The following is a 14,078-nucleotide window of genomic DNA, read 5'->3' as shown; positions in this document are numbered from 1 at the left end:
TTTTTTATGTCAAGGAATAGCCCATTGAACCAACTAAGACACTTCACAAATTAAATGAAATTCGTGTATAAAAATACATACATATACATATGCATGTACATATTTGTCTGTTTCCGTTTTCCTTCTTTCGAGATAACTGGCATTCGTCTGTACCACCATTTTACTAACCTTTAAATTTGTTGAACTCAACCTCCAATTTTCTGATTACTTCATACTCCTACACTCCTATCTTCACGCACACATTTCACACTTTTAATTTCACTACCTTAAACAAACACAAATAATTTATTATTATTATAAAAGTACTTTTAATTCATTTGAAATTCACGAGCAATTAGTCAGCTGTATTTTCAGCTAGCCGGATACACTTTACAACGGAACGCCATTGTCAGTGAAGGTAAAAATATTTAGTCGACGATAAACACTAAACACATCCCAGACTGCTTAGTGGAAAATATCGATAAACAGAATTTGAAAATGTGTCATGCACATATTTATGTACACACACATACAAATATACAAAGTTATTTTATTGCAATAAAACACTTCCTTGGACTATTGAAAAACATAGTTGGGTGTAACTAAACTTAAAAAAAGGAAAACAAACAATATCCAATGCTACCAGAAGTAAACAACGCACTCTCATAAATTTTGTTCTTCCAAAGCAGAACAATTTCGATATCTCTCCTTCATTGGGAGCGCAAGCCGGTACCACCTGAATCACAAAAGGAAATAGTAAATAACACATGATGATATACACACTAAATTTGCAATTTTTTGGAATTGCTAATAAACTTTATTACATAACTATTACAGTTAATAGATACAAAAGCTGAGACGCAAAGAAAGTAAAGAAGCGCATTTTTTATCAAAACGCAGTTACATGAAACTTAACAAAATGAGAGAAAAAACTGTATTTTTCGAATTTTTATTTCTACAAACTTTTTAATTAATTATTCATGTTTAAATATGCTAAAAGCTCTACAGCAGTTACATAAGTAAACTTATCGATAATCACAGTAACTAAAGAAAGCTGAATAACGTCATAAAATAAAAGTAACTGTAACTTCACTCCTACACAACTATATAAAAACGGAGGCAAAGCAAACTATTTTTGAAAGTAATTAATTGTTGAAAAAGAGGATTAACAGAAAAGTATGCAAAAACCGTTTACCAAGTAAATAAGCAACATGTTTACAACCGACTACACTGATTTAAATGATTTTCCGCTGAAATGTGTGTACCTAAGTTTTTTATTTATTTAATAAGACTGAATTTTTGAAATTATTGTTAATACGCGCAAGGGTATTATTTAAAAAATAAATGAATTGCAGCCAAAATTCGGTAATCAAATTCAAATGTTCGAAACAAAGTTAAAAATATTGGCCGCCAAATTCAAAAAACCTGCTACCATAAATTATATGTACGTGTGTACCATTATTGAATTATTATACTCTTAAATAGTAAAACAAAAATGAGTAAAATAAACGAAATTTCACAACTTTTAATACTACTTATATACATTCATACATATATTGTAATTAACTTATATTACATACATATATTCGAAAATAAAAATTTACTGCAGATAAACTGATGCAATTAAATAAATATACAACATTCATATTAAGTCAATGAAGAAAAACTTGACTAAAAAATACACAACAACATAGAAATACATAAATCAAGATATTTAACAGAATAATATCTTAAGAAACTTTACCACTCGACAACAAAGCAAGGAAAGTAAAACTACCGAAAGCAAGATATTAACAATAAACCATAAGAAAATTTAGAAAACTGTTAAAAACCTACCAATTACATAAAAAATAACATAAATAAATCGAAAAGAGAGCATGTGAAACTCATTTTCGTACATTTTTCTTCATTTATTTTATGTGTTAAAAACTTTAAGCTAAATTTAAATTATTAAATACCTAAATTAAAAAAAAAAAAAATAATAAAAAATATTAAAAAATAAAAAATAAACATTTGTTTGCTAGAACATTAATAACAGCTGTTTTAATATTTATATATGTACCAAAAGGAAATACATAAACACATATTTTGCGATTTTTTCACAGAAAGTTAACATTGAACACCCAAATTTATATACATAGGTACATACATAAATCAACAAGTTGTATGGAAAGGTCTTTTTTTGCATCTTTTCAAAATGATTGTGTTGCTTATTGGCCGTTTAGTATAATTTAATAATTTATTTTTGAGCTATGGCCGTATGTTAGATAAAACATTAAATGTTTTTCTGTTTTATTTACTTTTTAGTTTTATTTTGGTCGATATTTCGCCTTCAGTCTGAAGGCATCTTCAGGAACTATTATCTTTGTCCGGTCGACTCAAAATTATTTTAATTTTCATGAATAAAGCTTGGAATCAAGCTCTCGAGAAAAATCACAAGAAATATTTTTCATTATTTCTGTATAAGAGCGTTTTTTTCTTGAGAGCTGCAAACTGATTTGAGAATTTTGATAGAAGAAAATTTCTTTTCCATTTTTGTGCGTCATTTTATATGAATTTTTTCTTGAGAGCTGGAGGAAGCCCTTAAGCCCATAAAGAAAGTAAGCATAGAGTAAAAAGTTGCAAAATTTATAGGAGAAAAAAACTTCTAATAGCCATTTTTCTCAAGCATTTCACAAAACTTGGAATACAACATTGTGTGTGTTTAAGGCAACGCAAAATCCACCGATCTTTATTAACAAAGATTAAGAGATTACGTATTATTGTGACCTTATCGGATTTTCGTTGCCTCTTTTGGAACTAGCAAATTTGCCATTCATTCAATATAAACGAGTAAAAATAACACAAGTACTATTTACCTGAGGAGAGCGGGGGATCAGGTTGCTGAAGTTGCAAGTTTTTACTGGATTTGTACTGGACAAATTTTTACTTGTAACAATTTGCCAGTACGAAAAACAGCTGATCGCATGTTGCTGAATGCAATTTAAACTAATAAGGTAACTGTTTATGGGTTTTTATTGTTGAAATTGGCAAAATAAACTTATTTAAATATAATATATATTGTTTTATTAGGAATTTGCAGCGAATAAACAATCCATTTATCAGCGGCTCATAAAACTTGCATATTATTACGGGATTTGCGTTCGCGTACTTTTTTGGATATTTTTTCTATGAGAGCGAATTCTCAGAAATTAAGTTACTGGAGAGTTGCTGGCGAATTACTGAATAATTTGTAAACAGACAAAACTAATTTCTATCAGCTAATCGTCGAGTTGGCAAGTTTTTGCAAATTTTCAGTCCGCGTACTATTTTGCATACTTTTCTCATGTGATGGAACAGATAAAAACCTATTATTTTATTAAACTATTTACCATTTCAATGTAAAATGTACAATTTCCTTTTAACTTTATTTTAAATTTTGAATTCCACCACCACGTTCAACCACGTTTCCTTTTCCCTTCGTTTTGTGTTGCGCACTACGTAATCGATATACTGCAAAAATTATCGACACATATTCCACCCACTGTGTGAAATGACACGCGCTATGCACAATAAACATACCTCGAAAAATCATTATTTTTTCATTGTTGGAAAGTTTTCGTCGCTACGTTAAAAATTGTAATTTCATTCACTAAAACAAGGTAAAAGCATAGTTTTTGTGCAAAAAATGGTAAATTAATGACTAAACGTTGTATATATGGAAAAGAGTATGAAAAATTCACCTCAAATGTGTGGAAAACACAGCAAGAAAACTTGCCGAGCTGACGCCCCTTCGTTGAAAAAGTGAGACTCCGTTGGTGCTGAGTGACACATAATACAGCGTTTTGTATACGCGAATTATGCAGGCGGGCCGGGCTATATTGATTAAACGACAATATGGGATGAAGACCAAAAGCTGCTGTTAGCATTAGCAATTAAGAGTGAGGCTAGCCGGAAAGAACCTAGATTAGATTCTGGCAAATTACAGGCATTTCAGGAGCATTTCATGATATTCCAACAACAACAACTACCATTTGCATCTCTAATAAGTTCATTTTATTTCAGTTGATACGAGTGCATAAAAAATGACCGACTCCAAGTATTTTACAACCACCAAGAAAGGTGAAATCTTCGAGCTTAAATCGGAGTTGAATAATGATAAAAAGGAAAAGAAAAAGGAAGCCGTGAAAAAGGTATGTTTAAGAAAAAAAAAACCAAGCAGTTTTGTTTTTGAAATATCTTAGTAAACCATTTATCAAAAAAGGTTATCGCCAGCATGACTGTGGGCAAAGATGTATCGGCGCTATTCCCTGACGTGGTGAACTGCATGCAAACGGATAATCTGGAGCTAAAGAAATTAGTATATTTATACTTGATGAACTACGCTAAATCCCAACCGGATATGGCAATTATGGCTGTTAATACTTTTGTAAAGGTATTTAATTAATGAAAACTAAATTCTCAAGTCGCACATGAATCAACACTCTTGCACTTCCTTAGGATTGTGAAGACTCCAATCCGCTTATACGCGCACTGGCCGTACGCACAATGGGTTGCATACGCGTCGACAAAATAACTGAATATTTATGTGAGCCACTACGCAAGTGCTTGAAGGATGAGGACCCTTACGTGCGTAAAACTGCTGCTGTATGTGTTGCAAAGTTATACGACATCTCATCTTCTATGGTAAATTTATAAATCTTCAATTATTTTTATCAAGTAAACACGAATTGGCCCTACATACTCCTAACTTCAGGTAGAGGATCAGGGATTCTTGGACCAGCTTAAGGATTTGCTTTCTGATTCCAACCCTATGGTAGTGGCTAACGCTGTTGCCGCACTTAGCGAAATCAATGAGGCCAGCCAATCGGGTCAGCCACTAGTCGAAATGAACTCAGTTACCATCAATAAACTACTCACAGCACTTAATGAGTGCACCGAATGGGGACAAGTGTTCATACTCGACTCACTAGCCAACTACAGTCCCAAAGACGAGCGTGAAGCTCAATCGATTTGCGAACGTATCACGCCACGCTTGGCACATGCCAATGCAGCAGTGGTTTTAAGCGCCGTAAAGGTGTTGATGAAGTTGCTGGAGATGCTCTCAAGTGACAGCGACTTCTGTGCAACACTTACCAAGAAATTGGCACCACCACTGGTTACGCTGCTTTCCTCAGAACCAGAGGTGCAATATGTTGCATTGCGCAACATTAATTTGATTGTACAAAAGCGCCCAGATATTCTGAAGCATGAGATGAAAGTGTTCTTTGTCAAATACAATGACCCAATTTATGTAAAATTGGAAAAATTAGACATTATGATCCGATTGGCAAACCAAACCAACATTGCACAGGTGTTGAGCGAGTTGAAGGAGTACGCTACTGAGGTGGATGTGGACTTTGTGCGAAAAGCCGTTCGCGCCATTGGACGTTGTGCTATTAAGGTGATTTTTAGGACAGAAGAGAACATTATTTGTGCTTAAACAATTTTTCCTTATATACTTAGGTTGAGCCCTCCGCAGAGCGCTGCGTTTCCACGCTACTCGACTTAATCCAAACTAAGGTCAACTATGTGGTACAAGAGGCCATCGTCGTCATCAAGGACATTTTCCGCAAGTACCCGAACAAATATGAGAGCATCATCAGCACATTGTGTGAGAATCTCGATACACTCGATGAGCCAGAGGCACGTGCTTCAATGGTTTGGATTATTGGCGAATATGCTGAGCGCATTGACAACGCCGATGAGTTGCTCGATAGTTTTTTGGAAGGTTTCCAAGACGAGAATGCTCAAGTGCAGCTGCAGCTGCTAACTGCAGTGGTCAAACTATTTTTGAAACGGCCATCCGACACGCAGGAGCTCGTACAGCATGTGCTCTCGCTGGCCACACAAGACTCTGACAACCCTGATTTGCGTGACCGTGGCTTTATATACTGGCGTTTGCTGTCCACTGATCCAGCTGCAGCCAAAGAAGTGGTCTTGGCTGACAAGCCATTGATTTCAGAGGAAACTGATTTGTTGGAGCCAACGCTGCTGGATGAGCTGATCTGTCACATTAGTTCGTTGGCGAGTGTCTACCACAAGCCACCAACCGCATTTGTTGAGGGACGCGGCGCTGGCGTGCGAAAGTCGCTACCAAATCGCGCACCAGCAGCAGGCAGTGCCGAACCAGAAGCTGGTGGCGAAGCTATGGTTATACCGAATCAAGAATCTTTGATTGGCGATTTGTTGTCGATGGACATTAATGCGCCCGCCATGCCCGTGGCCGCACCAACTACCAGCAATGTAGATCTGCTCGGCGGCGGCTTGGATATTTTGGTAAGCTTTCAAACTTTAATATTTGTCTGCTATTTATAAAGAAAATTTATTTAAATTTTCAGCTCGGCGGTGGTCCGGCAGAACCTGCAGCTGGTGGGGCCACCAGCTTGCTCGGCGACATATTCGGCCTATCTGGCGCCTCCCTCACTGTGGGCGTGCAAATACCGAAAATTATTTGGTTGCCCGCTGAAAAGGGTAAGGGTCTCGAAATACAGGGCACATTCTCGCGCCGCAATGGCGAAATCTTCATGGATATGACGCTCACCAACAAAGCAATGCAACCCATGAGTGGTTTTGCTGTACAGTTAAACAAAAATAGCTTCGGGCTGATACCCGCTTCGCCCATGCAGGTGGCACCGGTGCCACCGAATCAGAGCACTGAGGCGACTTTACCGTTAGGCACACATGGCCCCGTACAGCGTATGGAGCCATTGAATAATCTGCAAGTGGCAATCAAAAACAACATTGATATTTTCTACTTTGCTTGCCTTGTACATGGCAATGTACTCTTTGCCGAGGACGGTCAGTTGGATAAGCGCGTATTCTTAAACACCTGGAAGGAGATACCGGCCGCCAATGAGGTGCAATACAGCTTGAGCGGAGTAATCGGCACCACCGATGGCATTGCCTCAAAAATGACTACCAACAATGTATTCACCATAGCCAAGCGTAATGTCGAGGGACAGGATATGTTGTATCAATCGCTAAAATTAACAAATAACATTTGGGTTTTGCTCGAATTGAAGCTGCAGCCGGGTAATCCGGACGCGACATTGAGTCTGAAATCGCGTTCGGTGGAGGTGGCACCAATGATATTCGCCGCTTACGAGGCCATCATACGCTCGCCATAAACGGCGGGAGACTGCTGTTAGATTTTTAAAATATTAAAATTTCATCAATGACATACCTACATAGATAAATGCTGTGTTCGTATGGAATAGAAGCTTGTGTCGAAAGGCTGGATTTAGTTTAATGCCTCACTGGCGCCGAGCCGTTGAAGAACTTTTGGCAAATAAGCGTGCAAGAAATAGTTTCGAACTAGCAAGCCAATATTCTTATTAAGTCTCATCAAAAAATTCCTTATCATTTAAAGAATAAAGGGAATGCCGCATTATACTACAGCCAGCTTCCCGACATAAGCTACTATTCGATACAAAACACAATGAATTTATTCAAACTTTGGAACTACAAGTATTTTAGATCAGCGCAAAAAAACAACTTTCCAAAATTATTGGAGCGCATTTTGACTTAATAAATTGTTGCAAGCAAAATGTTTTTGGTATATAAAAATTATTTACAGTTAAACGCATGCACAGCGCAAAGTACATATGTATGTACGTAAGTGTGGTATGTAAAATCTGCAGAGAATTATTTGAAAAATAAACATTCCCGAATTTTGAAGTTGAAAAAATATGTTTGCGATTTTTACATAAATTTTTTTTTTTAGTTTAAGTATTAAAACAAATTGTTAAGCTAATAAATATCAATATACATACATATACTATACGCATACGAATAAAATATAATCAAGGTGTTTAAAATAAAAAGTATGACTTTGAATTTAATTAAAACTGTCAATTTGGAGCAACAACAAAGCAAAAATAAGTAATTTTTAGCAAAAAAACAAAACTGACTTCTATTCTCATATACAATTTCTTCATGAACCAATGATCGGATTTTAACCAAATTAGAATGGGACCACCTGTGAGGTAACACCTTTCCTTTAAAGGAAAAACGAATTATAGAAATCGGTTAACGTGGTCCAAAGTTAGGCGATAACATACATAAAAATAAAAAATCCGACGATTCTTCTTCCTTTTTGTGAAGTAGGCTAAAAAATTACGATGCAAATTTAATTTCTCTAGTCCCCCGTATCAAAATATGAGTTTTCATAAAAAGTGGACTTAGCAACTTTTCACTCTTAAGCTAGCGATCTGTAACAAAATCACAAGGTGACAAGGTACTTCTTTTTTTAATCTAAAATGGCTAAAATATAGAAGCAAGTATATTAATTAACAACACATTTCTGCACTATCTTTTTACGAGACATTTTATGGTATCGGTAATATCAATAGCAGTTCAATATGGTATTGTAAAACTTTGTAGGAAACTAAAAAAAAAAATCAACAAATTTTCCTCCAAATTTCAAAGTTTTTTTCTCAGAAGTTTTAATTTATTTTTTTTTGAGTTTTATAGCCCATTCGGTTTTAGTATTATAATGTGAAAGTTTAAGGTGACTAATAGTTACCGTTGATTTTTTTAATTTTTTTTCGCATCTGCTTCCATAACAGTTTATTTTTATATGCAAAAAACCGCAACACCTTCGCCAAAAAGAATCTTAAAAAATCAAAGATAATTATTAGCCAGTTTAAACTTGCACCACAGTTGAATGGGCCATAAAATGGTATACTCCAAAAAATTCTAAGCGTGCGTACACACACAAAGCCGAGCGCCTGCGTACAACGCAATGCGGAGGGAAGCGAAGCTGATGAAAGTGGAGCGGAGCTTTTTGAATGTAATCGGTCGTAAAGATATCCCAAAATTGACCTTCAATGAAAAGCGGCTAAAATAATTGTACATTTTGTTTCTATTGCTTTCTCGAAAAATAGATTTTCGCGGTGGCCTTAAACTTCAAATTTCTAAAAGTTGATAAAATAGGCATCGGCTTTGAAAAGGCTTTAGTAGGACAATAGTTTTGATTGGAGTTGCCACGTTTTTAAAAACTGAAGTATATTAAATATTTCAGCATGAATTTAAAAAAAAAAAGTATTTAATAACTAGGGCTGGGAATCTCAAGTAAATACATGTTTTTATTAGGCATCTTCTAATGGAAATGGTTAAGTTATCTTTGGAATTTCCTTTAAAATGGCATTTAGTCGATAGTGTATATTTTGCAAAAATGTCTGTTTAAACATCTCTTGAAAAAAAATTACCAATAATTTTTTTCTACTTATTAATCTGAGCCACTGTATTAAACTGTCAATGTTTCTATTTACACAAGATTGTAATTGTTGTATGCATTGTATTATAAAACTAATTGTTTTCGTTATTTTCTTGTTAAAATATAGTATTATTTTTTCTTGTACCGCCAATCAAATATTAGGAAAACATTTTTAATTGTATATTTGCCTTTTTATAGCGCATGTTTTTGAATTTTAATTGCATATTAAGTGCGCATATTTTAGATTTTTTGCGCATGAGATTCCTAGCCCTATTAACGCTAATTTAATCTAAAAATTTTGAATTAAACACTACAATATTATTTAAAAAAAAATTCTAATTAACATAATACCTATGCAACCATAAAAAATTTACGATAATTTTTCGAGAAAGCTTTAATCCAGGTACGTTTTTGAATTGGTGTTGCCATCTACAAAAATTATTTAAAATAAAAAATAAAATAATGATATATAGATAACAAGCGAGAAGACATAACGGAAACGGATGTTTTTGAAGTTGTTGTTCCTAAAAATAATTTAGATACAACTTTTTGATAGCGAGATATGGCAACGCGCACGTTGTGTCAACTTGTCTGCCTATATTTCGAATGAGCATAAATTAAACAATTTTCTTTATACACATACTACATAAGCCAAACGTACATATTTATTGTTTCATCTCTTTTAGCTTACAAATATTACAATCTTAATGCTAATTGAAAGTGAAATAAAAAAAATTACATTTATATAAAATACAAAGCTGTTTATTTAGTAACTATATATTATTATTATTTTTTGTTTTGTTTTGTTATTTTTGCAAAACATAAGGCCACAAGGAATAAGAAAAGAGATTAAAAATAAAAAAATTAGACGTTAAAAGCATCCCCAACGCCACTTCAATAATTATAACGCAGGAAAAACATATGCACATACATACATATCGCCACCTGAAATGCAAAAAGCCGTAATAAAATTTTATTTTTCTTGTATTTCGATGCAATGCAACATAATCAATCGAAACGTACGTGGATTTATGGATTTTCTTTTTGTTAGTTACGGCCTCTCGCATTGCAGTTGACGATATGTAGGTACACATTACACAATTATTTTAATTAAATGCCTTAAGGCGTATACATACTTATATATTTTTTAAATTTGATAGGCTTATGGCCTTATTCATAAAAAATAAAGTAGTTTTAAGAAAGGTTTATAAACTGAAAAATGTATGAGAACGTCGATTTATAAAGCTCTTTAAACCTACTTTATTTTTTATGAATAAGGCCATTATTACTTATTAAATTTAAAAAATGAAATAAGCACAAATAAACTTAAATTAGAGACCTATGAAATATTTCTTAAAGGAAAGTAGTTGTTATTAAGTATATACGCAATATTGTTTTTATATAATTGTTATATTAATAGGTAAATAGTTAATACTTTTTTGCAGTTGTTTCATTTTAGTAGTAACTTTTATTTTAGTCAAGCGTCCATAAGAACGTTTTATAAGTAAGCAGTACACGCTCGCAAGCGCTGAGTCTATACATATATATATTTTCGTGGAACACAAAATCTCGCTCGTTGAAAGATATACATACGAGTAATTTTACAATTCATCTTTAATATTTTATACATACGCCTATTTAGCATGAATTTATTTGAAAACAATAATAGATATGAAATTCCGCATAAAAACGCAAACAAACATGATAATTTTGCGAGAAACCCGTGAAAACTTTGAGCCAAAAGCTGCCATCTGTTGCTGCGTATACAACGACGGTATTTGTTTTTGTGATACGCAGCAGCTGATTAGCGTTCTTTCAGCGGTAAAAGCTATACCAATAGAAATTCTTGATTTTTTTTTAATTGCTTCGTCAGAAAAAAATTAATTTTTAAATCTTTTTAATAAAAAGAAAAACTTGTAAATCATGTCCCGTTTATATAAAGCATTCGTCTATTTAGAGCAATAATAGTATAGGTTTTGTTTAACTTATAAGAACTACCGATTTAAAACTAAATTTATTTAATTTAATGAATTATTGTTTTTTTCATTATAAATATCTTTTTTTTAAACTTTAAGCTTATACATAATTTTAAAGATGCATGATGTTTCTTATAACCGAAATAGCCTACCAATAAAAAAGCGAACAAAAATATATAACCTAAATTAGTAACATTAAAAAATTGATTTTTTTATTTTGTATGCTTTTTATTTTCAAACAGAATTTTGAAAAAATTATTATTTTTTAATATTTTACAATTTTATCTCATTTTTTAAATGAAAATTTTATTCAACATCGAATTAAATAGGTAAACATGAACGGCACGAAGCAGCCTTATCAACATATACCTACGTATTTCTATGATTTAACCCTGTTCTTTCATTACTTGAGTTTTCTCCCCTTTACGCAAATTTTTTAATCATCATTGCTTTTTATTTTTATTGTATTTTAATTCATTACTTTTATTTTTATGTTTAATTCCATGTATTTATACTTCTTATTTTTTAATTAAATTATATATTTTTTAAATTTCTTCTTTTGTATTTGATTATTTTTTTCTTTATTTATTTTCTTTTTTCGTCTATTTATTTTATTTTTTTTATATTTTATTTTATTTTTTCATTTTCTTTTTTATTTTACTTTATGCGTTTTATTGTTATTTTCGTTTTATTTTTCTTCTTTAATTCTGCTGTTCTTTGATTCGACTGCTTTATTTCGTGTATTATTTTTTGATATATTTTTCAAATATAAATTTTACTCTTTGTATTCGCGTAGTAGCTGAAGCACTTTATTTGCATATTTGTACGTGTGCTCTATGTATGAATGCATACAGTTAATCTCATTTGTTGCTTAAATTTATAAAATTATATTTCTGTTAGCTTAAAATAAATAAATTTTAAGCAGTTCGGCGGTATGGATAGCACACAGTGGGACGATTGCAAAAAAAAGAGCTTTAAATATATATAGTTGCAGTGGGTCGATTTCAACAACAAAAATTAAAAAATATACTTTAATTAGTTTAAAAAAAAAAAATTTATGTGAGAATTAATATACATACATATATATATATATATTAAAAAATGGTGAAAAAATGATATGTATTCATACATAGAAAAGTGAAAAAATCTCTATTATTTTATTTAGATTTATTTTATTTTGTTATTTGCTTTTAGTTTTAAAATGACTTTTTTTCAATCAATAAAAATGTAGTGGGAAAAATTTAAGAAATAAAATATGATTAAAACAGGTACCAATGATAACCGTTTAATAGCAAGGTTTTTTAAAATCGCTGGTTTTTATTTTTATTTTTTTTATCAATAAACGTTATATTTTTTACTTTTATTTTTTCGGCCAAATTTTATCATCATTTTGTGATTTTGTATTTTTGGCAAACAAAAATAATCGTTATTTTGAATTTTGATTTTTTTCGATCATTTTCAACCGATATAATGGAGACTACGTTGTTACGACCGATTTAAGTATTTTATGATCTAAAAAATGAAATCTGAAAATAATTGTTATATGATAAAAGAAAAATAAAAATCAAAAATAACGATCCGTAATTTATCGAAAAAAAATCCAATAACGATTATTTTTGATCGAAAGAATAAAAATCATAAAATAACGGCTAAATTTGAACGGGAAAATAGAAATACAATTATAACGGTTAAATTTAGATTTTTATTATAAAGATCATAAAAACCGTTACGGCACCTGGATTAAAAAAAAAAATTAAGTTCAAATTTTTTACGTTATATAAAACATTGACCTTAAAAACCCATAATCAAAGCATTAAAATTAGATTTTTATTCTAATCAAAATTTTGTTTTAGATAAGCACAGAATAAAGTTTAAACTTAAATTTAGGCGAAAATTTATAGTTACAAAGGTGCGAATTTATCAAATTAGGAGAAAAAATCAAAAAGTTAATGTCATATAAATTTTGATCTAAATTAAATAAACACAAAAGTGTCTTATACACAAAAAAGAATTAACGGAATAAAAAACAAAATATTTTTTAGTGGAGAAATAAAACCCACTGCAAATTAAACTACAAATTATAAATTATATTTATTTTTTTATTTTATCATTTATCTTTTATATTTTATTGTTTTTATTACGATTACTATGGTGATGAATATTATAGGTACGTATAATTATTATTATCATTGTTGTATTTGAGAAATATAAAAAATAAAAATGTAAAAAGACAAAGGCTACAAAATAATGTACATACGTATCTAAACGAAATTCACCAGAGAAGCTTATGTACAATTTTGCTAAAAAATCGAAGTTTTTAGTTACCAAAAAGGCATTTCAAACTAAAGCTGCAGATGCTGTCACAACCCACTGTGCGTGACACTTTTTCCAGCAGAGGGCAAATGATATGTAATAGTGCTTTTAGACGTGGCAATGTAAGCGCTTTTTCAGTCATTTTGCTGTCAAAATACCAAATTGAAAGTCTACTTTCCCATGTAAACAGTCAGAAAGTCCTTTTTGCAGTATTAACTTTCAATAAAAATTGAATGGTGCCGTGTGACGTGATTTTTGAGAATTTGTATAAAATTATAAAAATATTGCATCACATATAAAAAAATACCTGCATTTAATGTATTCTCCCGATATGAACTACTTAATTATTAACCAATTAGACATTTTGTGGCTGTTTTGAGCGCATTTTAGCCTTGTTAACAAATTTATCACGTCAGTAATTTTGTTATAAACATACTTAGTTAAAAATTTAACTTTCTGCATTCACTGTATAAACAGACCAAAAATAGTATCGGAAAGCTCGATTTGCGGGACTAAAAACTGCCTTCGAAATTTCCTTTAAATGCAAGGTGTAACTGCTCCTGCAATCGCTT

At 31.7% G+C, this 14,078-nt stretch overlaps 1 protein-coding gene across 1 annotated transcript; it reads left to right on the top strand.

The window, feature by feature from the left end:
- The first annotated feature begins 3,513 nt into the window (after positions 1-3,513).
- AP-1-2beta (adaptor protein complex 1/2, beta subunit) lies at positions 3,514-7,732 on the top strand. Its single transcript, XM_017615914.1, has 7 exons — positions 3,514-3,620; positions 4,024-4,151; positions 4,223-4,393; positions 4,459-4,644; positions 4,715-5,401; positions 5,464-6,276; positions 6,339-7,732. The coding sequence occupies exons 2-7, from the start codon at positions 4,044-4,046 to the stop codon at positions 7,125-7,127; spliced, it is 2,754 nt and encodes a 917-aa protein (XP_017471403.1). The 5' UTR covers positions 3,514-3,620; positions 4,024-4,043; the 3' UTR covers positions 7,128-7,732.
- The last annotated feature ends 6,346 nt before the right edge of the window (positions 7,733-14,078 follow it).

Source organism: Rhagoletis zephyria, unplaced genomic scaffold (assembly GCF_001687245.7).
Source record: "Rhagoletis zephyria isolate East Lansing unplaced genomic scaffold, Rhagoletis_zephyria_1.1 Rzeph_scaffold_01098, whole genome shotgun sequence".
Taxonomy (NCBI): domain Eukaryota; kingdom Metazoa; phylum Arthropoda; class Insecta; order Diptera; family Tephritidae; genus Rhagoletis; species Rhagoletis zephyria.
Note: the sequence above shows the minus strand (reverse complement) of the source record. Positions and strands in the feature narration are given on the sequence as shown.